This window comes from Anastrepha obliqua, chromosome 1, assembly GCF_027943255.1.
Source record: "Anastrepha obliqua isolate idAnaObli1 chromosome 1, idAnaObli1_1.0, whole genome shotgun sequence".
Classification (NCBI taxonomy): Eukaryota; Metazoa; Arthropoda; class Insecta; order Diptera; family Tephritidae; genus Anastrepha; species Anastrepha obliqua.
This window is the reverse complement of record NC_072892.1, coordinates 25,486,055-25,510,241: the sequence shown is the minus strand read 5'-3', so window position 1 is coordinate 25,510,241 and position 24,187 is coordinate 25,486,055. Positions and strand designations below refer to the sequence as shown.

General features: G+C 35.9%; 1 protein-coding gene across 1 annotated transcript; it reads left to right on the top strand.

Moving 5' to 3' along the window:
- The first annotated feature begins 5,632 nt into the window (after positions 1–5,632).
- LOC129253261 (amidophosphoribosyltransferase) lies at positions 5,633–14,412 on the top strand. The gene is made up of 2 exons (XM_054891560.1): positions 5,633–7,048; positions 13,397–14,412. The coding sequence occupies exons 1-2, from the start codon at positions 5,903–5,905 to the stop codon at positions 13,889–13,891; spliced, it is 1,641 nt and encodes a 546-aa protein (XP_054747535.1). The 5' UTR covers positions 5,633–5,902; the 3' UTR covers positions 13,892–14,412.
- The last annotated feature ends 9,775 nt before the right edge of the window (positions 14,413–24,187 follow it).

The following is a 24,187-nucleotide window of genomic DNA, read 5'->3' as shown; positions in this document are numbered from 1 at the left end:
CAGAAAGAGCAATAACAAAAACAAAGCTTGCTAAAAAAATATAGAAACAAATAGTTTTCTCATCAAAATATGCTCACAGCTTAAATTATGCAGTGTATTTTACATTTTTCTGAGCATGCAATAACGGTGAAATGTATTTTTTTCGATTTAGCTTAGCGTCTTAAGTAATTCACAAAGAATTTTTGTAAAGAAAAGTTGAAAAAATTTAAATTTTTTAAAATGGGAAAACGGACCTCACTTGAAAAAAAGGAAGACGTCATTATAAAGAGGGTAAATGCCAATGAAAAATTGCAGTAATTGTTGCTATTAGTTACTCAACTGTCCATCGCACTGTCCAACGAAAGGTTTCGCCACGAAAACAAGTTAGAAGATAAGGACAGATCTGCGCCAAATAAAATATTTAATGATGTAGGTAAGAGGTGGATTGTTGGAAAAACCCGATTTAAGCGCTCCAAAATTAACGAACGAAGTCGAAAAATAAAGCGTTTTTCAGTAAGAGCGCTTCAACTTTTTTTTTGAATAAAACACAAACGGCTTGACTTTTTTAACTAATTTTTTTTTTTTTATTATCGAGTTTGAACATATATAGGGTGATCAATTAAGAGGAGTTTTTTTCATTTACGTTTTTTTTACAGATCGCGCGCGAGTTGTGGCAAACTGTCATCGTGGATTTGTTGAACAGCGTTTGGCATTTCATCATGGAAAGACTCACACCGCAACAACGTCTACAAATTGTTCAACTGTATTATGAAAATCAGCGTTCTGTGCCATACAGCTCGTGAAACAATGGCTTTATTGAGAAGTCATTTCGGAGAGCAGCTGATTTCACGTTTAGGACCTGTGAGTTGGCCACCAAGATCTCGTGATATCACACCTTTGGACTTTTTTCTTTGGGGATTCGTGAAGTCCAAGGTCTATGCTGATAAACCAGCTACGATTGAAGCTCTGGAAGCCAACATTACGCGTGTTATTCACGACATACCAGTCGAATGATTGAAAATTGGACCTTCAGAATGGACCACCTTAAGCGTAGTTGCGGCCAACATTTGAATGAAGTCATATTCAAAAAGTAAATGTCAAAGAATGTCCTTTCAAATGATAAATAAAGGTTTTGAACATAATTTACATTTTTGTTTTTTTTTTAACTATTGAAAAAAGCACCTCATGATTGATCACCCTATACATTTAAGTATGAAATTCGATTACTTTTGCATGACCACCGCGTGCACGTTTTACGAAGTCCAATCGTTGAACCCAATTTTCGACCACTCTTTTGCATAAATCGGCCGAAATTCCAGCAATTTCGCGTTCGATATTGGCTCTGAGCTCACAAATCGTCGCCGGCTTGTTACTGTAGACCAATGACTTCACATAACCCCAAGGAAAATAGTCTAGAGGCGTCAAATCACACGAGCGCGGCGGCCATTCGACCGGCCCATTTCTGGAAATAATGCGCTCATCGAACTTACTCTTCAACAAATCAATTGTAGCGTGTGCTGTGTCGCTTGTGGCTCCGTCCTGTTGAAACCACATGTCGTCTAAGTCCATACCATTTAATTGCGGCCAAAAATAATCGTTTATCATGTCGCGGTATCGATTTCCATTCACAGTAACGTGGCGATCGTTCTCGTCAACGAAAAAATATGCGCCAATTACGCCGCCGGCATGTAAACCGCACCAAACAGTGATTTTTTCGGGATGCAACGGTGCCTCATGGATCACGTGTGGATTGCTTTCTGCCCAGTAACGCATATTTTGCTTGTTGACAAAGCCATTGAGCCAAAAGTGAGCTTCATCATTGAAGATGATTTTTTGGAAAATTTATAAATTTTCATAAAAAATTTGCACGATTATTTTCATGAAAAATTTGCACGATTTGCAATCGTTGCTCAAGTGTGTAGCGTTCCATGATGAAATGTATACTAATGAAGTTTACAAATGACAAGCGAAAAATAAAAAATATTGCGTCGTTCGCCTTCCCTATCGGAAAAAAGTTGAAGCGCACCTATTGAAAAACGCTTTACTTAGGCAAGATCTTTAACCCTGAAACTGTTCGTAGAGTTCTACGCGAAGAAAATTTTCAATAAACCGTTGATTAATGCTCGTAATAGAAAACAAAGAATACAGTTTTGCAGATAGCATTTGAACAAAGACATTTCGTTCTGGAAGTCCGTTGTTTTTGCGGATGAAAGCAAATTTAACCTTTTCAGGTCTCATGGGAAGTCCTGCGTTTGAAGAAAACCAAGCACCGCGTTTCAACCATGTAATTGGCGCTCTCCATTTAAACACGGCGGAGGCAGCGTGATAGTATGCGATTGCATGTCCAATTCAATCGTCAGAAATTTAACATTTATCGAATGAAATATGAATAAAGAGATGTATCTGGATCTGCTAAAAGATAATTTAGTACAAAGTGCGGGTAAAATGGGCAACAAGGATTCGATTAGGTTCTACCAAGACAACGATCCCAAGTATACGGCTGGTATTGTAAAAACTTGGCTTATCTGGAACTGCCTACTTGTAGCACAGACACCTGCACAGAGCCAGATCTCAACGTTATTGAGAATTTGTGATCAGTGCTGGAAAATAAAATAGGAAACCCCAAATACTTCTAATGCTTCTGATCTGAAACGGACACTACAGGAAGAATGGGATAAAATTAGTTCCGATTATACAGCAAAACTTGTAGAATCTTTGAATTCCCGATTAAAAGCTGTTCTGAATCAAAAGGGATACCCCACAAAGTATTAGCCGTAATCATGAAATCGAAATATTAATGTGTTTATGTTTTTTGAATACTTTTAATTTAGTGCATCATTTAAGCTGTGGCCTCAAAACTGTAACTTAATTATTTTAATTTGCCATATCTTTCTTATGAAGAAACACATTTTTTTGTCAAATAAAACATGTTATTTAACAATAAAAAATATACGTTTTTTTTTCTGTAATGGAAATACCATAAAATATATTTGATATTTTAACAGTTTTTTATTTTTTTGCTGCATCAAATAAGCTGTGAGTCACTGTATTTATGATTCGAGTTGGATTATATTAAGAACCTATGCATACTTACTCCATTAAATTAGACATTTTTCAAAAAAAGAAAATGGAATGGAAGGTAGTTCCGGAGTCGAGATATTTCATAAAAGTCGTATTGAAGGTTCCATTTGATTCATATTTACCCTACATATTATTTGCGTGATCAAAATATTTTTGTTAAAAATGAGTTCGGTAAATAGAACCGCGATTAAGGTAAATATTTAAAGAAATACACTTTTCGCTGGCAAGCCACTCACATAAAAATAATTGAGCGTATAAAAGGAGTTTTTAAAAAATGTGCGTTACGGCCGCTGAACGTTTCACAGTCATTCCCTTCAAACGATTCTCGAAGTCAGCTTTTGAATTTAACATCACTACACAGTAGAAGCACACTTCTGGCATGCTCGTACGAAATCTCTAAGGCAAATTCAATAGCAAATAATGAAGGTTAAAAGATGATTGATTGCTGCATTCTTAACTAAGAGAGGATCAGCTATAATTTACCTAAGCAATACTAAAAGACATAACGTCGCGTAAAGTAGATTGAGGTTTTAGGCAGAAGATTGTCTTTCAAAAGCTTACATATAACAGTTTCGGAGCAAAATAAATCCAATCCAGTCAATAATTTAATTCATGTACAAGTCGACGGCAGGTATACGGGGTACAAATCGATACATAGCGGCATGAATGCGGTTGAAATATAAATTCACCTGGTTCACGTAATGAAATATGGTAAGACTTGTTATAAAAATAAACGCTGCAGCAGCCGTAGTCGAATGTTTGGTGCTTGACTACCATGCGGAAGTGCGTAGGTTCGAATCTCCGTGAATGAGACATCAAATAATATATTATAAAGAGTTTTTTCTAACAGCAATCGCCCCTCGACAAGCAATGGCCAACCACCGAGTGTATTTCTCCTCATAAAAAATCATCTACCGTTCGGAGTCGACTTAAAACTGTATGTTCCTCCATTTTGTGAAGCAACATTGATACGCATGCCACAAATAGGAGGAGGAGCTCGGCCAAACACCCAAAAAGGGTGTAAGTGACAATTAGATATGTATGTATATTTATGTACATCTATATAATATCTGCATATGCATGTATGTATATTTAAGCTTGTGCGATAAAGCAACAAACAAAAGTTTCAATTCTAAGAATTCCTACGATCCGCACCAACATGCCATTTGAATTCAACTGTTTACAGTTTCCCAATGATCATAAATAAGCACAAGCCCATTCATAAAAAGTCGGGACATTAATTTATTTTTATCATGCATGGAAAATCAAAAATCGGATAGTGTTCATTTTACTTAGCTTAGTACCGACCACTGGTTTTCCAGACTATGGGTATAACTGCGCAGATCATGCAAGGTTTCACTGTTTGCCATTTAAATGATTGATTAAAAGAGTATTTAATTATTTGACTGCTCAAAAGCAAAAAAGAAACCGACAATCAATAAAATTTGAAAAATCAACAGGATTTTTCAGTCACCTCAAACTTGCAATTTATCAAAATTCAATGGGCTATAAATCAGAACAAAAACAAAAGTAAAATTGTAAGGTAACGGATGCTGTCACATCAGTCAGGTAGTTTTTGGTGGTTGTGATCTTTAATAATTCGTTCATACATTCTCACCACATAAAGTCAGTTCGCTATAGTACCTGAAGGGTTTTTTTTTTGCAATTTGCTGGTATGAATTTCGAAGCGCTCTGCTTCTTTGTTGTTGCCTTATTTGTTTCTTTATATTATTATTGAAATTTTAACAATAGAGCAAATAAATTACAAAAGCAAAGTGCATGTAAATGTGTTGTGGCTCTAGCGAAGCCACCTTCCTTTGAATTCGTCTTGGAGTTCTCGTTTGAATTTGATCTCTATTAAGGCGAATTCATGAATGCCCCTTGATCTCACCACACCGCGGCGAATCTATACATGGTGATGTCGGTAGAGCAACTGATATGTTATTTTTCTTGCGATTTGGTATTTTGACTACCAAAGTGACCTGCTTTTTTGCTATTGCTTAGTTTGTTTACATTCTGATTGAATTTCGACATTCAGCCAAGAAGGATAGAATGCGCACATAGAATAAATAGTGCTCACATCAGCCCGCAAGCGCATATATTTGCAAGCAAAAGTTTATTTAGTTTCTGGACTGACATTACTAAATTGTCAAATTCGCCAAGAACAAGGTAGTGGTAGATGTAGAAAATGGCGAAGATAACGCTTTCTGAAAACCTCAACTTTGTTTGGCGAATTTTAAAATTGAGTGACGCCCGTACAGAAACGAAATAAACATTTGCTTGCAAATGTATGTGCGTGCAGGCTGATGTGTGCACGATTTATTCTATATTCTTGGCTTTCCACTCTCTTTCGATTTTACTTCCTCTCCTTTTTCATTGTATATTTTCTGTACTGGCGTCACTGCATTAGGGAAGCTGCAATCTTGAACACTATCATTCTTGGGATGGCGCCACCTTGGTATTCGCTACAAGGTGGATGGCACCTTGTATGAATTCGCCTTGATCTCAACTTTTCGCGTGTTTCCAATTCGACTCGTCTACAATCTCTACAATCAATCAGTCCAACAAAATTTGTTACGGTGAGAAGAAGTGTTTATTTGTGTGAAGCGCGAATTTCGTTGCCTGAACAAGACGCACATGGTAATTCTTATATGCTGGCTACGCTGGATGAAAGCCCAATAGCAAATTCGCAAATCGATCGCGTAACGCATGGTTGACCTAACCAGACAAGAGGTTACAAACCGGAAACCGTAGGCAGTGCGTCAAGGCTAACAAGCGCGTATATACAATAAATTTACAATCAGCTATCTATCAACAAACGTTGAACAAGTGAGTATTGAACATGGCAACAGCTGAGATCGATGGGTATAGGGCTGGTGCTAGCACCGCAGAAATGCAACCAACAGAGGCGGAGAATAGATTGTCAGTGGGCTTGGCATTGGAGCAGGAGAATATGGGGGCGAATGCATTGGATACCTCAGAGCCAGCAACCGGTTTAACACACGAATGTGGTGTTTTTGGCGCCATCGCTTGTGGCGATTGGCCAACACAGATTGATGTGGCGCACGTGATTTGTTTAGGATTGGTGGCGTTACAACATCGCGGCCAAGAATCGGCTGGCATTGTGACAAGTGGAGGCAAATGCTCGAAAAATTTTAATACACACAAGGGTATGGGTATGATCAGTACGCTGTTCAATGACGAGTCCATCAAGAAACTCAAAGGCAACCTTGGTATTGGACACACACGTTACTCTACCTCTGCCGCCTCGGAGGTGGTTAATTGTCAGCCCTTTGTTGTGCACACACTACATGGAGCCATTGCTGTAGCGCATAACGGCGAACTGGTAAACTCTGAGTCGCTTAGGCGAGACTTGCTCAGCCGCGGCGTTGGTCTGTCAACCCACAGTGATAGCGAATTAATTGGGCAATCGCTATGCTTATGTCCTGAAGGTGTCTCCGAGCTGGAGGGGCCAGACTGGCCGGCACGTATACGTCACTTTATGCAATTGGCGCCACTCTCGTACTCACTTGTGATGATGTTTAAAGATAAGATTTATGCGGCGCGCGATCCATACGGTAATCGGCCGCTCTGCCTTGGCAAAATAATGCCTATAAATATCGATTCAAATGCCAAGGTCGACGAGGTCTCCGCCGATGGTTGGGTGGTATCCAGTGAGAGTTGCGGTTTCTTGTCGATTGGAGCGCGATATGTGCGCGAAGTGGAACCGGGTGAAATAGTAGAATTGACGCGTAACGGTTTTCGCACCATTGATATTGTAAAATTGCCAGACTACAAGCGTATAGCGTTCTGCATTTTCGAATATGTTTATTTTGCGCGCGGCGACTCAATCTTTGAGGGGCAGATGGTGTATTCGGTACGCATGCAGTGCGGTAGGCAGTTGGCACGCGAGGCGCTTATCAATGCTGATATAGTGAGTTCAGTGCCGGAGTCGGGTACAGCGGCGGCGCACGGCTATGCCAGGGAGGTGAGTGTTACATTTTACGCGTTTGTTTATAAATATTAAAAAAAATACTTTGAGTTAACTGAAAAAGTTGTTCCCCAACGTTGTTTTATGTTTATTTTAGTAATTTAGATATTCTTGCATTAAAAGTTGGTAAGCAAACGTATGAGTGAAAAAACAAATTTAAATTATAATAATTTTACAAAAGTTAAAATTACATTAAATTGGAAACTCAATCAAATTGAAAGCAAAAAATAAGTTTTAACCAAAAATAACACGTTTTATGTATCATTTTTAATTTATTTATTGCCATTTTAGTTGTCATAAAATCAAAAAAAAAAAAAATATGTGTTTTTAAATTAGTGTTTTAAATTTACAGAAAGGTGACAATAATCAGATATAATCCGATTTGGCAATTAAATAATAATTAGGAAAAACAGAGGCTTTCTTACAATTTACCTAGGCCCTATAGTCCGGGAGCCAGAGGTCGATTTTGGACTGCGTTTTTATACCCTTGCACTATGGGCCAGGAGACCCTTATAAGTGGCCAAAATTCATAATTCCCAAAACACCAACAATTTATAACTTTTAATACCGCTATGTACAGGTTTTGGGGTCTCTGATTACGAATATGAAGTCAGATTTCAACAATTCAAAATGGCGGATCCAATATGGCGGACATGAAATTTAAAAAATTGGATTTTTTTCACCAAATTTGGTATTTAGGGGTTTTGATGGTCTCTGATTACGAATATGAAGTCAGATTTCAACAATTCAAAATGGCGGATCCAATATGGCGGACATGAAATTTAAAAAATTGGATTTTTTTCACCAAATTTGGTATTTAGGGGTTTTGATGATCTCTGATTACGAATATGAAGTCAGATTTCAACAATTCAAAATGGCGGATCCAATATGGCGGACATAACTTTTTTAAAATTAATTATTTTTTACCAAACTTAGTATTTAGGGGTTTTTGGGGGCGCTGATTACGAATCTGCTGCCAGATTTTAGAAATTAAAAATGTCGAATCCCTTATGCGGACCTTTTTTTTTAATTTTATCTGATTAATTTGAAACTTGTTACTCGGGCTTTTTTGTATCGCTGTTGACAAATCTGCAATTAGATTTAAACAATTGAAAATGGTGGATCCAATATGTCAGATAAAGAGACACGCCTGCAGTTAGCCTACATAATAAGTTGTAGTTTCCGGAATCTACCACGTGGAGGTTACAGTGGAGGAGGATTTTCATCTGTAGGAGTCTGTTTCTCATTGACACTATCATAACCTTGTTTGTAAGGCGAATGCCCACTACTCCCATCAAATCCCCAAGAACACATCAGAACAGTTTTGAGCTCAGTAATTTTATTTTTTTGAATAAGACAGAAACTTCTCTTTTTAGTTCTATTATTCTATTCACCGTGTGGTTTAAAAGTTCTTGAAGTGATACTTCAGCTAACGTTTCAGAAATTTTAATTGACTCTTTCGACGGTCTTAACTTTCCTTTGGCTTCTCTAATCGCATTATACGCAGGCCAAATGTCTGCTCCACTAGATTTGGTCGCTAATCGCATATTCTGATAGACTTGTTTAGACATAGAATTATCGAAAAGAAATGCTAAAGCCACTTCTGGGCTTTTCTTTTCTATTGTAGGAAAAGGTGTTGTCATTATTTTTCTAATTTTCTTAGCCTGTTCCTCGTTTTTTGAAAGTTCGTTAAGTACCGATCGCAAATCTGCTTCCCCTGAAACTCGTGCCGCATGACTAGTAGCCATTAATAGTTTCTGACGATCATTATCATGTTCTTCACTGATTTTAGACACTTCTCGTCTTTTCGATCTAGTAGATTTTTCTGCAAAATCGAGCGATGGACGACCTCTTTTAAGTATTTCAGTCTTACTTATTTTAGCTGTGAGGTCTAAGTCAGGAATAGTAAATTCAGAATCTAACCACTCTGAATTTTGTGACTCAAAGACAGCTATTTTCCTACTGCAATGCTGATATTTTGCATTTATTTTTGACTTTAAACTATTTAAAGCATTTTTCAAGCGTTCCAATCCTTTACAACCTACATCTGATTTATTGATACCAATTTTAGTTAAAATTGAATCAGCGGTTATATTCATGTCATTATTACCTAACATAATTTGAAGAACCTCTTTTTTCTTCAATGAAGTCATTATGAATTAAATAAGTTAAAATTGTGTGACTCTTAATACTTGGTTAACTTTTTACACCCTATTGGCAAATGATTGATATACAGTCAACACGCGCATAGATCAGTAAAACTTCATTTTTTTTAAACAGAAAATGAAAAACCGCAGCAAACCGCACCTTCAGCTTGTTACACATGAACTACTGAAGACGTTAATGTAAAGAAATTGTTAATAGCTTCTGGAGTTTTGCGCAAGGCTCAATCGGCGTATTAACAAGTAGTAAAAAAAACAAAATTTTTCACAATTATTCTCAATATTTCTAACATCAGATTTATTTTTTCAGCTATTGACTATTTTCACATACTACATGATTGCAACTAATGAGAAAATGCAATATAATTAATGACAAATACTACATTTCAGTAAAACAGTGACAGTTTAGAACAATAGCTATATGGTGATCATTTAAGCCTTACACTTATATTAACTTATTATAAAAGCTTAAATATTTCATTAAAACTTATAACATTTACAAAATAACTACTTTCACTTATCTATATGATGATACTATATTGCATTTTGAAAAATTTTTCAATGACTTTTGGCCAAATTTTTTGGTCTTCTGGCCCACAGTGCCTTGTAATTTTTGACTATGCTTGTGATTTAGCTTTCATGAATAACGAAAGTGAACGTCAGCTGGCGCACCCGTGGTGGGTGTGATTGTGGGAGGGTACGAAACGTGTCGAAAAAAATTTCTACCAACTCATTTTAGGGGGGTAGTATGGTATTTTTTTTTTTTTTAATTTTTTTTTTTTTTTTTTTTAAATTATTCTATAACATCTTAAGATTATTGTGTGAAAGTTTGAAGTGCATTAGAGTAAAATTGACAAAGACACAAAGGATTAAGTATCTACCTCTCCAACCGGATTTCACGCTGCCGAAAATCTTTAAACGCGTTTTTCTCACACTTGCCTTTTTTACGGTCGGTGTCCACTGTAGATTCATATCTACTGCACCGATTCTTTTCAAATTTGGTTTTTTTGTTTCTTTACTTTATTCACGAGGTAATGACGTCGAGTTTTCTTTTTTTAAATTTTGTCATATTTTAAAACAACAAAGTTTTCAAGTTTTTTTTATGAAAAATCGGTGTTTTGACTTCAAAGCGCTTTAAAAAATTAAAAAAAAAAAAAAAAAAAAATTCGACTTTGTTACCTACGAAACTTTATTAGCTGATGAAATCAATTTGGTTTTTTGATTTTAGTTGATCCAGTAATGAGTTCTGAGGGACACCGCAATAAAACTTTTTTATGAGACGTCCGCGAAGATTCGCTGCCACCAACTCATTTCTTCATAAAAATCAATGAAAATTTCACACAATATTCTTTAAATATGACTTTATAATGAAGTAATTTTCAAAATTTGAATAAATCAACTGTGTCGACAAAAAAAATTTCGAAAAATATGCTTGTTTTACACCGAATTAACCATAGTACCCCCTTATACCGGCTAAAATTTTTTTCATGTATTGTTGACATTTAGTAGAATAAAAAAAAGTCAGCTGCGCGGTAGAGGGGGGAAAACACATCAGCTGAAGTTGTAAAATAAATAAAAAAGTAAAACTACTTTATGCCGATTGAAATTTTTTTACATAATTTTGGACACATATGAAAATATAATAATGACGATCAGCTGCGTTTATAGCGGTGGGAAGACCGTCAGCCGAAGCATTGAAAATTCCGCGCGCCGCCGAGATGTATGACCGCAATGATACATTCTTGCTTCGGCTGAAGGTCTTCCCACCGCTATAAACGCAGCTGATCGTCATTATTATATTTTCATATGTGTCCAAAATTATGTAAAAAAATTTCAATCGGCATAAAGTAGCTTTACTTTTTAATGTATTTTACACGTTTGCCTGTTCAGCTGACGTATTTTCCCCCCTCTACCGCGCAGCTGATTATTTTTTTTATTCTACTAAATGTCAGCCGGTATTAAATGAGTTGTTAAAATTTTTTTCGACACGTTTCGCAGCATCCTACGCACATACCCACCGCTACTGGACCAGTTGACGGTTGGTTTCGTCATCCAATGGATGGCGTCTGCCCTTAGTATTAAAATCAGTCGACATGAAATGATGAGGTCAAAATGACCCCTGGCTCTCGGACTACTAGGCTTTCTTACAATTTACCAATTTCTTTTTTTTTCGTACAACGATGTCTATTTCTTTAATAAGTTCAAAAAATTATTCATTAAAATGTCCAGTGAACAATTCAAATTAAATATTTAAAAATAGAATTTTAATAAATTTTAATAATATAGTTTTTAATATAATTTTTTTTAATTTTTTAATGTTTTTTTTGTGCAAAAACAACGGTTATAAATTTTGTTTTAAATTGATATTATTATATCATTATATTACTATTACACAGGCCAAAAACCAAAAAACTTTTTCGATAATTTTAACTAATTACTTTTTAATTTGGTGTCCTGATTACGAAAAAAATTATTAAAAAGTTATATCACCCATCAATTTTTCACATTTTACAATTAAGTAAAAATAAAGTTTATGTACCAAAATGTATCGGATATATTTCACAGTCCTGCGAGGTACAGTTTCTAAAACGGCTATGGGTGTTTCTTAAAGGTTTTTTTATGCTGAAAACGAATATGACCTTGAAAATGCTCCAGCACGTCAGGATTTTTGGCAATTTGAGGTTAAATAATCAAAAAATGCAGATTTTGGTCATTTTAAAAAATTTTTTTTGAGCAAGGTAAAGTCTTTTTTTAATTTTCCACAACGGCATCGCAAACTACTACTCTTCAGCTTTAAAATGCTTTTTTAAAAATATTTTTGCGGCTAATATAAAAAAAGTTATACTATTTTGAATTGGAGACTTTTAGATATGCAAATTCAACCTTTCTAACTCTCTAACGCCCCTGTAAAGGGCGAATATACATCAAAATATATTTATTCATCCCTCAGCTTTAAAGAAATATTAAGAACAATGTTAATTTAGTAAATTAATTTGTATTTACAATATTTGACGAGTAAAAATTTAATTTTTAGTTATAAGAGCCCGCATACCTTTTTATTTGTGAAATACTGAAAATATAATAAATTAAATCGTTTTTGTTTTTTTTTTTTTTTGCCACGTCCATCGCGCTACAATGGGTATGAACATTTTTTATATTTCTTCTGCTGATAAAAGCGTACAATGCGGATGACGTGTTTTTGTTTTACAATTCTAATTATCTGAAGTCATCTTAATTCCATATATTATATGTTACAAACTACTCCAAGTAACCAAAAATTAAATCCGTTCCACATGCAAACATTTTCTCACATAAATCCGTTCCCTAGGGATTAAGGTGGCTCCTACTGCTGCATTGATTGCATCCAACCAGAGTTAAATTCGGGTATGGCCTTCTATGGCAAACACAGCAGAAATATATGTACCTCCAGGGTTAAGCTGTGCTAAATAGGGCGGCTGCCCATGGTCAGGGGAAAACCGAATCATTCTGTTACACAGTTAAATGCTATCACCTATTTTAATTTAAATTTAACGTAACTAAAAATAAATAATTGGCGCGTACACTTCTGTTAGATGTTTGGCCGAACACCTTCGCCTATTTGTGGCGTGCGTCTTGGTTTTGTTCCACAAATGGAGAGACCTACAGTTTTAAGCAAACTCCGGATGGTTTTTTTTTATAATGTTTGCCATTGCCTGCCAAGGGGCGACCGCTATTAGAAAAAACGTTTTCTATCATTTTGCTGCTTCATGCACGGGGATTCGAAACAATGCACTATCTAATGCTAGTCCCTCACCAACCCATTCGGCTACGGCGGTCGCCGTAACTCCACGCAACTTAATTGAGATATTTTGATAGTTTTGAGAAATTTTTAATCGACCCTCCTCTCTAATTATTGAATGAAACTGGCGGGTGTATTTTCACATTTTGCTGCATCCTTTGTTAGGTGTTCGTCCGAGCCCTCCAAAAAGATGGGCGTACATGCTTAGAATAACGACTTTTGAATAGACAAGGCCTTTTTAATTATTAAAATTTTTTGGCTTCATATCCACGCTAGATATGAAATTTCTGAGACTAATCGTTCACGTGCAAATCCAATAAATAAAAAATCAACTTACTATATGATTCGAATTAGACTCTATCTCATAACTAACTATATTTCATATTTTTCTCTTCTTCCAACCAGTCTGGTTTGCCATTCGCTGAGGTACTCTGCAAGAATCGTTATGTGGGTCGCACTTTCATTCAACCATCGACGCGCCTACGCAAACTTGGTGTTGCCAAGAAGTTTGGTGCCCTCTCCGAGAATGTGGCCGGCAAGAGGCTAGTGTTAATCGACGATTCAATTGTGCGTGGCAACACCATCGGACCCATTATCAAGCTTCTACGCGATGCTGGCGCAGCAGAGGTGCACATCCGAATAGCCAGTCCACCTCTGCAGTATCCCTGCTATATGGGCATTAACATTCCAACGCGAGAGGAGCTCATTGCTAACAATTTGAATGCGGAGCAATTGGCACGACACGTAGGCGCTGACAGTTTAGAATATTTGAGCGTAGAAGGGCTAGTGAAGGCTGTGGAAATGAATAAGAAATCTTCGAGTCCGCGTAAAGGCGCTCATTGTACGGCCTGTTTGACCGGCGAATACCCCGGCGGGCTTCCGGAAGAGTTAAGCTGGTGAATGGGGGGTGTGTAGAGATTGAGCGAAAGTGGCTAAATAATTTTAAAACTACATTATTATATTATATTACATATCGTCACATATAGTTACACTTTTAGTTTATGAAGTGCTGTAAGACAGCGATAAATGTTTACGTGCATATAAATGGTTTTCCTTTCCCTTTTTTTGAATTTGATTTTGTTTTTTTGCTAAATTGTGTGTCACAACTTTCACTGTTGTTTAATTCTATATTTAGCAGCTAAAAGCGACATTTCTATCATTTATTAATATTTCATTGTATAATAAATATTTGCCTGTACATAGTAAGAAAAACTATTGCATTTAGCTCTATAAGCATTAATAGCCTAACGCAGCATTCCCATTTTAAACATGTAATTAATATTTGTAATTGGTGTAATTAATTGTAAGTTTCGCCACTTACAAGTTTGGCACTATCATATTTTGTATACTTTAAGCACTTAAAAATCTGCCTACAATAATAAATAAAAATATAAACATATACTGACTCACAAAAGTTTTCATCAACTGTTTTTGAAAAGAATATCGTAGGCCTTTTTTTATTCTTACCAGTTTATTAGGTCGTTTTTGTAATAGCATTAACATTCCCCATATATGTAGGTATGTATGGGGAATACTGTCGGAGTGCCAATCGTTGGTCGGACATAAATTCGAGACGTTCCAGTAACGTAGAACTAACTGACTTTCGTGGTAACTTATTTTATTCTTGTCCATATTATTATAAACATCAAAGGAAGGGGAATATATCCTGTTCAAGGTAAGTTGGTACAGAAATCGATTCAATAATCACGCTCACCTCTCATATAACGATAATGGTAAAGAAAGAAAAAAATGTGATATCCCTTATAAAGTAAAACGATAAATGGTGGACCCGAAAAAAATATGACGCAAGTAAAATTTTGGTAAATGGGCGATAGGGCATGGTAGGGCTTTCGTGTAAATGGTAATTGATAACTCGTTCCAACTTGGTACACATTTTGCCTCCACATCATTTCGATTGGACATAAATATTATTGTACAAAGATTAGTAAAACTTTTGATCAAAAAGCTTTTAAAAGATACGGCATTTTATTTCACGAGAATATTGCATTTGCCTTGAAATTCAGCAATATGATTCTTGAATAGTTAGCTGTACGGCACACTTAAATAAACACAACTCGGAAATGGCGATTCTCTGACTGCGTTTCTGCTATGAAAAGACTCATCATAAAAAACCATCTACCGTTCGGAGACAGAATAAAACCGTACTCCCATCTATTTATGGAAAAACATCAAGACGCATTAACAAATTGGAGAAGAAGCTCGGTCAAATTCCCAACAAAGGGTTGGCGCCGTATTTACGCCAGAAGATGAATTTGTTATGTTTATTCACTATTAAAAAAAGAGGTTGTCTGTAAAGTCGGTTTACTGACGATAGTTTAACGTGACAACGTCATAAGAAAATATTGATGGAATGGTTGCAATTTTCAAAACAAAATTTTAATTTTATTTGTTTGATAGATATTTTGTATGGATATAGAGGAGGAGGTAAATGTAATTGCAATGGGATAGGTCAAGTTACATTTACACAAACGTGAAAAATGACGAAACATTTATCAAATTCATGAAAGATATCTTCAATTTCGATTGTGCATCAGACGTTAATAAGTCAACAACACTAAGAGGCACCATCATCGATTTGCCTTTTTCAAGACACTTTACACTCGAAACACTCCCTTTCATTTCCTACTTTTTCTATCATCATCCTATTCTCAACAGAAAAATGGTTCATTACCATGCACACAGGAAGAAGGTATATGCAAATACAAATATGTGAATTTATATACAAATGCGCATATACATACACATAATTACATACATATATATGCTCACTCAAGTAGGACAGAGCCAGATGTCGAACGTTGCCGAACGTGGGGGCCGATTGTGCTCTTTGTCGTTCGTTCCGCGCTCTCGCTTGCAGTTCAAGCACATTAGCTTACATTTGCTTGCGTACGGAATAGATTCGTATATTTGATATGTCCATATGATTTGTATGCATCTTTACATATAGATTTGTTCTTTTTGAAAATTGCGCGAAATTGTATATGTATAGGCATGTTTATATACATACATATATTAGTATAAAACATATCTTATAAGGTATGTGGTAAATATTACCATACATTTTTTCCTTCATATATAATAAAAAAATTAATAATACCTAATGACATCAAAACAACACGTATTATTAACAACTAGTCGTCACTAATTATAAATTCGGTAAGGATGATGATGATACACTTGGTTGTATTTTAAATTCTTCAAGTAAATCAAATTAATAATAATCAATAAGAAGGGATATGCAAATACAAATACGTGAATTTATATATGTACATATGCGCATATATGTACATACATATATATGCTCACTTAAGTAGGAGAGAGCAAGATGTCGAACGTTGCCTTTCGTTTGCTTTGTCGTTCGTTCCGCGCTTTCGCTTGCAGTTCATTCAAGGTAACGACAAATGAGCAAGGTAACACTAATGAGCAAGGTAACGACACATTTTTTCGTGAGTGCAGCCTGTTAAGGGGGGAAGCTGGTCTAGAATTTTGAAAAAATCGAAAAATTTTTTTTTGTCTTAAAAGGTGCTTTAGGGTCTTAGAAATAATATACCAAATGAGGGATGCCAGCAAAAATGTCTAAATGCCCAAATTTTTCATTCGACGGCAGTGCCTCGCAGGTATGCCCCGAACGCTATTTACAACTTTAAACGCGTTTTTCTCGAAATCACTTTTTTTAAACTGGCCGAAGACATAACTCGAACAAATCTTTACCGATTCTTACGAAATTTTGACAATACATTCGAAATACCTTTCTCCGGAGACGTACGTAGGATTTTTTATTTATATTACATAGTTTTTTTTTTAATCCACAATTTTATGTCGTTCTTTATAGTGAAAATTGTAACTTTTTGTTCAAACGTGCACCATTTCGCGAAAAAACAAAATATCGAAAAAATCCTACGTACGTCTCTTTCTGTTGTTATATAGAAACTAAAAAAAATTTATTTTTTGATCCAGGACAAAAATTAAGGAGTTTACGTCTTCGGCAATGGACCCACTAGAAAAAAAGGCGCCTTAGGAGAACTGCTGGACAGCGGCCATTTTGAAATTAATTCAGACGAAAAATTTTGTATTTGTACCATGAAAGCTATATTATTAAACCTATTTCACAGATTTTCGATTGATTCCTTTGTTGAGTCAAAATAAATTCATAAAATATGCCCATTTTTTGCGCTCTAGACCAGCTTCCCCCCTTAAATCGAATTATAAGACGTTATCACGTCAAAATATTTCAATTTACTTTGCTTAGTATTTATGTTGATTTTACATTTTGGAAAAAAAATTCTACATTTCTATTCTTCCAAAGACAGACGTAGGACAATTGACTTACTGATATTCATTTCTCTGTTTCGTTTTATTTCACACCTTCTTTTGGTTGTTTAAGAATGTCGTACTTTGCTTTTAACGAAAAGGACGTTTTTCTTAAGGTTTGGTTAATTATTTCGAGTTTATAAGTGTAAATTTTTAAACACAAACGCAACTATTGAAAGTACTTTGAAAAAAAGCTGATCACAATTAAAAAGATAAAGAAATGCTTGAATAGTCGAATACTCGTAAAATGTTGGCACATCTTTTGTGAATGAAATCAATATTCGGTTCGCTTTAAGTAAATAAAATATCGATTTTGCATAGAAACGTTGTTCGTATTAACCGGAAAAGTACGTTCACATATGCTGTGATTAGCAATAAATCCAGAAAAATTAATGGTCCCGGTCACATAAGGGGTTAGGGGTAGTTAGGTTAGGTTAGGTTAGCCTGGTTGGCAAGAAGCTACGCATAGACCTTTTGGTCCCTAGCGATACCAGATGGAGACCGACCTCTATGAATACCTAAAGTAGACATCATGTAGGATGTCAGCGCTTTTGGCGAATCTAAGTAGGGCTGGGAGCTCCGCTTTTGAGACGTCTTCCAGACCCTGAAACAGTGGGGCTCCCAGGCATCTTAGTCGTGTTTTTGATAATGCCGGACAAAACGCACAGAAGGTGTTCTAAAGTTTCCTCAACATCCTCTCTGCATTTCCTGCATTTGTCCGTGTTAGCAATCCCTATCTTGTACGCATGTGCAGCCAATAGATTATAACCTGTTAGCATACCTATGATAGTTCTGCATTCCTTTCGCGAGAGTGTAAGTACGAATTGAGTTCGTTTTTTGTCGTTAGTTCTACACATGACTTTCGCTTTTTTGCATGTGGTCAGGAGTCCACCTAGCTTCCACTTGCCTTTTCATGTGGTCGTCCATTTCGTTGTATATTGTGTTTAGCGGTTTTGGTATGTCATTCATCATGCTCTTGTTAGACTACAGCACTTTTTACTATCTCATCTACTATTTCGTTCCCCATAATGCCTTTGTGATCAGGTACCCAGTAGATATGCAGCCTACTGCTTACGGCCAGCCTTTCAATGGCCTCCCTGCTACGTCGAACATTTTTGGACTTAATACAATATGAGCTTATTGCTCTTATTGCTGCTTGACTATCCACGTATATACTAATTGTTGAGTTCTTTCTTGTTCTAGTGTCGGCTAGCTCCGCGGCTTTCCCCACAGCAAAAACTTCCGCTTGGAAAATACTGCTGTGGTCTGGCAGCTTGATAGGCTGCCTTATCCCTAGTTTTGAGCAGTAAATACCCGCTCCCACTCCGTCTAAAGTTTTAGAGCCGTCTGTATAGATGTGAAAAGTCCTATGGCCAGGCTTCATGGCTTTGTGCCATCCCTCCTCTGCAATTATAGTGCAAAATCTTCTCTCCCAATTAAAGTCATGTAGTCTGTGCAGCCTGAGCTCCACTTTCCTATTGAGCTGTGACCAAAGGTTCTGCAGGTGAATACCCCCGCAGCCATTAGCCTCCTCGCGGATTTCGCTGCCAGGTTTTCCGCCATGAGGTCAATAGGTGGCATGCTGAGTATCATTTCCAGCGCCGCCGTTGGAGTGGTTTTCATCGCTCCTGTTATGCACAGAGCAGCGAGTCATTGAATCCTTTCCAGTGCATTAAGTATTATATGTCTGTTTTCTTGTCGCAGTCCACCATACTAAGGCTCCATACAGCAATATCGGTCTAACTACTGCTGTGTAGCACCAATGCATCAGACAGGGTGATAGACCCCAAGTAACGCCCAGCATTCTTTTACATGCGTACAACGCATTACTGGCCTTTTTCACCCTCTCCTCAACGTTGTGCTTCCACAGCAATTTGCTGTCCAGTATTACTCTGAGGTACCTCGCATGAGCTTTGAGAAGTAGTTCGTTGTTGCCTAGCTTCGGGAGGTTCTACGCCGGAACTTTGTACTTCCTGGTAAAAAGTACCATGTCCGTTTTTCCCGCGTTTATTCCTAGCTCTGCGCGAAATGCCCATTGGTGTATCGTTTTGAGAGTGTTGTTCATCACATTACTGATGGTGTCCAGGTACTTTCCCGCAACTACTATAGCTATGTCATCGGCATATGCCACTAGTTTTGGTGCCCCTTCGTCAAGTTTCTTAAGCATTTCATTTGCTACAAGTAACCATAATAGAGGCGATAGCGGAGTACCTCTGCATACGTATTTGGTGACGCTCGCATCGTTCCACTCCGCTCTTATCTTTCTGCTAGCTAATAGCTGCCTTATCCATAGATAAACCGCGGGTTGCATATTAAGTGACTCTATGTTATTTAAAATAGCATCTTTTGTCACGTTCTTAAAGGCCCCTGATATATCTAGAAATACTCCTAGAGCATACTCCTTATATTCTAACGCCTTTTCTATGTTTAGTACAAGTGAGTGAAGTGCAGTTTCAGTAGATCTGCCTTTAGTGTAAGCATGCTGCCCCTCGGATAATTCGTCCGGCGCAATTGTGTCTCTAATGTATGTGTCTAGAATCTTCCCTAACGTTTTCAGGAGAAATGAGGTCAGATAATGGGTCTGTATTCCTTTGAGTATAGAGGGTTTCTTTTTCCTGCTTTTGGAATAAACACAACTCTCGCTTCTCTCTACAGTACAGGAACGTAGCTGAACCTCAGGCATCCCCTGAATATCGTTCTTAACCATGGTACTACAAGATGGCTTACCTTTTGGAGCATGGCTGGGAAGATTCCATCCCGTCCTGGCGTAGTTAGAATTAAAAAAAAAAATAATTTTTTTTGCGTTTTCTTAAAGTATAATATCTTAAAAATATTGTACGAAAATTTGAAGTGAATCCGAATTATTCAACAATTAACAAAGGACGCCCGGGCAAAAACAAATAAAAACTTTAATAGCGTTTTTCTCGAAACTATGTTTTTTCGAACTGGTGATCACTGTAACTTAAGGGGGTCTTCTGGTCTCGAGGCCCTGAAATGAAGGGTTTTTTGGGGATTGATTGTGACAAATCCTGTGAATATTTAAAAAAAAAATTTTTTTTATTTTAAAGGTACATGTCTTGGCTTTTAAAAAATGGTTTTGACTTTGAAAAAAATTAACACCCGCGACCTTGAAATGGCGCTGAAGACGTCCACCTCCAAACGAAACAGGTCTCCATTTTGGTCACGGTTTTTCCACCTGGGTAATCAGAAAGCAAAAATTAGATATGCGTTCTTCAGAGTTGCCCTGGTTAAGTTTTCCCGTGACAGATTTTTTTTTTTAAATTTTTTTCAAAAGTTATGCAACAATTTGCAAAAAAAATTTTTTTTTGCTCATTTTTTGAACTTTAAAAGGTTATAAAAATGGAATGAAAAAAAATTTCAAAAATCGTACACGGGAATTCGAATTTCGAATTTTTTTTACAATTAATTTTCGGTGTTTTCTCGAAAATCTGAAAAATATTTTCTGAGGCCGCCATATTGTTAATTTTGAAAAAAAGCTTGGATCAGGCACAAGATTATCTATTAATAAAACTAATTTCTCTTGTCCGATTGATTTCAGATAAATCTCCAAGGACTTGTGATGATCACCGTAAAGGACTTCTGGAGAAACGGGCTCCACACAAACAGCGACAACTTTTACAATTATTAATGTTCAATGTCGTTCCCACGACGTCGGTTCTACGTTACCGGAAGGACCCGGATTTATATTCTGCCAAGAACTGTCACTTCGTACGTATATGTGGAATGTTTATGATGTTACAACAACAATTATTAACTTTTTTTTTTTTTTTTTTTGAAATTTAGCTAAAGTCAATTCGAAACATGATGTATTAATGCTATGTTTTTATTTTTGTAAAATAAAGCAACTGACTAGCAAAAAAAATTCTTGAAAATCATCACTTTTTCGGGCCTCTGACTACCCCTAACCCCATAAGGTAGATAAGCTGCGAAATTGACAATCAGCTGTCAAGACTGTTTTAAAAGATTTTTCTTCATGTATGTTTTCATGTGTATTGTTTTATTGTTTTTGGTTTGTTTAATTATTATTAATGATATAAAGAAATGGCAAAGAGAAGCAATAGTTAATTTAAATGCGTAATTTGCTGCTAGTAATAAACAGTTGGAGGAAATCCGTAAACGACGTCTACTGAGGTTGCAAAAAATTATGACAGCAATACGCATGGGAAATTCTATATTACATTTTATAATAAGTAATAAGAAGACACGCGTTTATAGACACACGTTTTTTTCTGTAATGTGAAAGCATAATTAATAATATCTAGCAAAAAATGTTATAAGAATTATGTCTGAAAAGCTCTTGTCTGTGCCGCCGTCCATTTTATTTAGATTTTACATTGAATTACAGGTGAAACACCTTATATTCGTAAAAATAATTATTGATAACACAGAAACACAGCATTATACGGAAAATATATATTTATAATCTAAGATTATTTTATAATCTCGGATTTCGGGAGGGAAATTTTGTATGGGTAATCTCGCTTTTTAATTTCGGATTGGAAGTTAAGCTCGAAAAAGCAGATAATCTAGTTATATGTGAACCTATTATAAGTCTCGTTTTAAGCGACAAAATAGTATGTAAATTGCTACAACAACAACAACGTGTGTTTTCTCAAAATTTGTCCCATACTTTTTGATTTGGTTTGCCGTAGCTGAAAGTTTGCCTTAACCCGAGTACGTTTTAAGGGTATCCGGTCATTTTCCCGAATCGAATTTCCCGAATGCCGCTGGCCCGAATGTCTAAAATTCCGAATAACCAAAATCCCGAATGTCATTTTCCCGAATGCCAGTTTCCCGAATCCATTTTCCCGAAAACCAATTTCCCGAATAACTAATTTACCGAATATTTTTAAATAATTGACGCATAAATGGTTCCAACAGAAGAATAATGTTACCATAGAAACGAATGCAACTGTCATTCTACTTTTTAACTTCTGTTTGTTCTCGACATTTTTGTATAAAATTTTTAGTGTTTGAACATTTTTATATTTTAATTCTACATATATTCGTATCACAATGGAACCAGCACGAGAAATATTAGGGACGAAATTAATATTGGACGGTCATTTATATCAGCGATCAAAAAGAAGTAAAGGAAAAGCTTATTGGGATTGCGTGAAACTTCGGAATGGAGAATGTACAGTTCGTACAATTACCGCGGATACAATGCCAGGGGAACCAGTTGTCATATTCAAAAACATAGCAGATCATCCAAAAATTTTTTTTACAAAAATTTATTGCAGTAAATCCTTTATCTATATATATAAAAAGAAGTTACATTTCCTTGGTAATCTTATAACTCAAGAACCGCCGAACCGATTGGCACAAAAATTTTAGAGCTCTTTTCTATCTTTAAGGAGGTGGTTTGTGTGAAGTTTTATTGAAATCGGTGCAGCCGTTCCTGAGTTATGACATTTTATGTGAGTAATGGTTTCCTCTCATACGAAATGCCTGTATGGGAAAAACAACAACAAATACACAGCCGCTTATGAGCGTTTCTGTTGTACTGTTACATTCAAGGAGCATTCAAGGAACTGAAAACACATTTCTAACTATTTATTTTAGCATAATTTATTTAGCGTAAAAAATTGAAATGGAAATTAAAGAATCAAAGTTTAATTACAAGTTTTTATCGGCTCTTTCACCTTACCTGTATATAGGTGACCACCACAATCAAATTTTAAAAAAGTACAGAAAAGGCTATTGTGACATCTTTAGAAAGTATGTTGAATGAAAAAAATCAACTAATTCAACTGTTTAAACATTTTACGAGTTTTATAAAGAAAACTTAATATGAAAAATTTCTTGCGATATAAAAAAAACATTTTATGTATGGTGGTGCGAAGCCCACTGGGAAATGCTAGTTACTAATAAAAAAAAAATTTATTTTTCGGGGACATAGCCATTCGTGAAACTGGCATTCGGGATTTTGGTTATTCGGAATTTTAGACATTCGGGCCAGCGGCATTCGGGAAATTCGATTCGGGAAAATGACCGGGAATCCGTTTTAAGCAGAAAGTATATTCCTTTATGTTTACTTAATAAAGCTTGCATATCAACTGTAGCATACGATTTTTTTTCTTTTGATTTGCTTCTTTGAATTATAGATCCGCCCAGATTAGCGAAGTAGTACTGTGCTTTATTTGAATGTGGCACATTTTTCCCATGAGTGTGTGTGTATGTGTGTATGCACACAATGGTATGATTTACGACTTCGCATTCATCGAACTTGAAACTGGATTTAATTAACGCGATGCGAAATTGTTTACTGAATAATAAGAAACTAAAGAGAAGCTGTAGTGTAAAAGGAAATACACTTGATTGGACTTCTGTGTAAACATTATTTATCATTCGAAGAACTACTTACAATTTCTGCATGTATTTGGTTTTTTTTTGGTATTTTGCATATCTTTTGTATCTTTGTAGAAACCAAAACAAACCAGTTAGCGAAAGACAAGTGCTGAGCTTGAGACTGCAAATGGTCAAAAATTTCCCCGAATAGAGGCAAAAAAAAAAAATAATAATAATAATAACAAACATTTTTCATATCTATTTAATACAAATAGAGTGTAAATTGACTTTTTTTCAGAAACCGTAAAATACACACAACAGGAATCAAGCTTCTTGAAAAATGCATTTATATATGTACGTACATATGTATGTACATTTGTGTATTTCAAGCTATACAACTGACGGAATAATGATTTTTTATTTGTTTTTGGTTGTTTACATTAATCTAATTTAACTCTTAAGTTTTTGTTTACAAATCCCCGTGATTTTGATACTTTCTTTTTAGGCTTATCACCAACCTCATCTAGAATTACGTAACGGCAAAGTTGGACT

What these genes read in the sequence shown, in the direction of transcription:
- LOC129253261 (XM_054891560.1), top strand. Translation starts at nt 5,903, where the DNA reads ATGGCAACAGCTGAGATCGATGGGTATAGGGCTGGTGCTAGCACCGCA. An exon ending in CGCACGGCTATGCCAGGGAG is followed by an intron (nt 7,049 to 13,396) that starts GTGAGTGTTACA and finishes TCTTCCAACCAG; the next exon opens with TCTGGTTTGCCATTCGCTGA.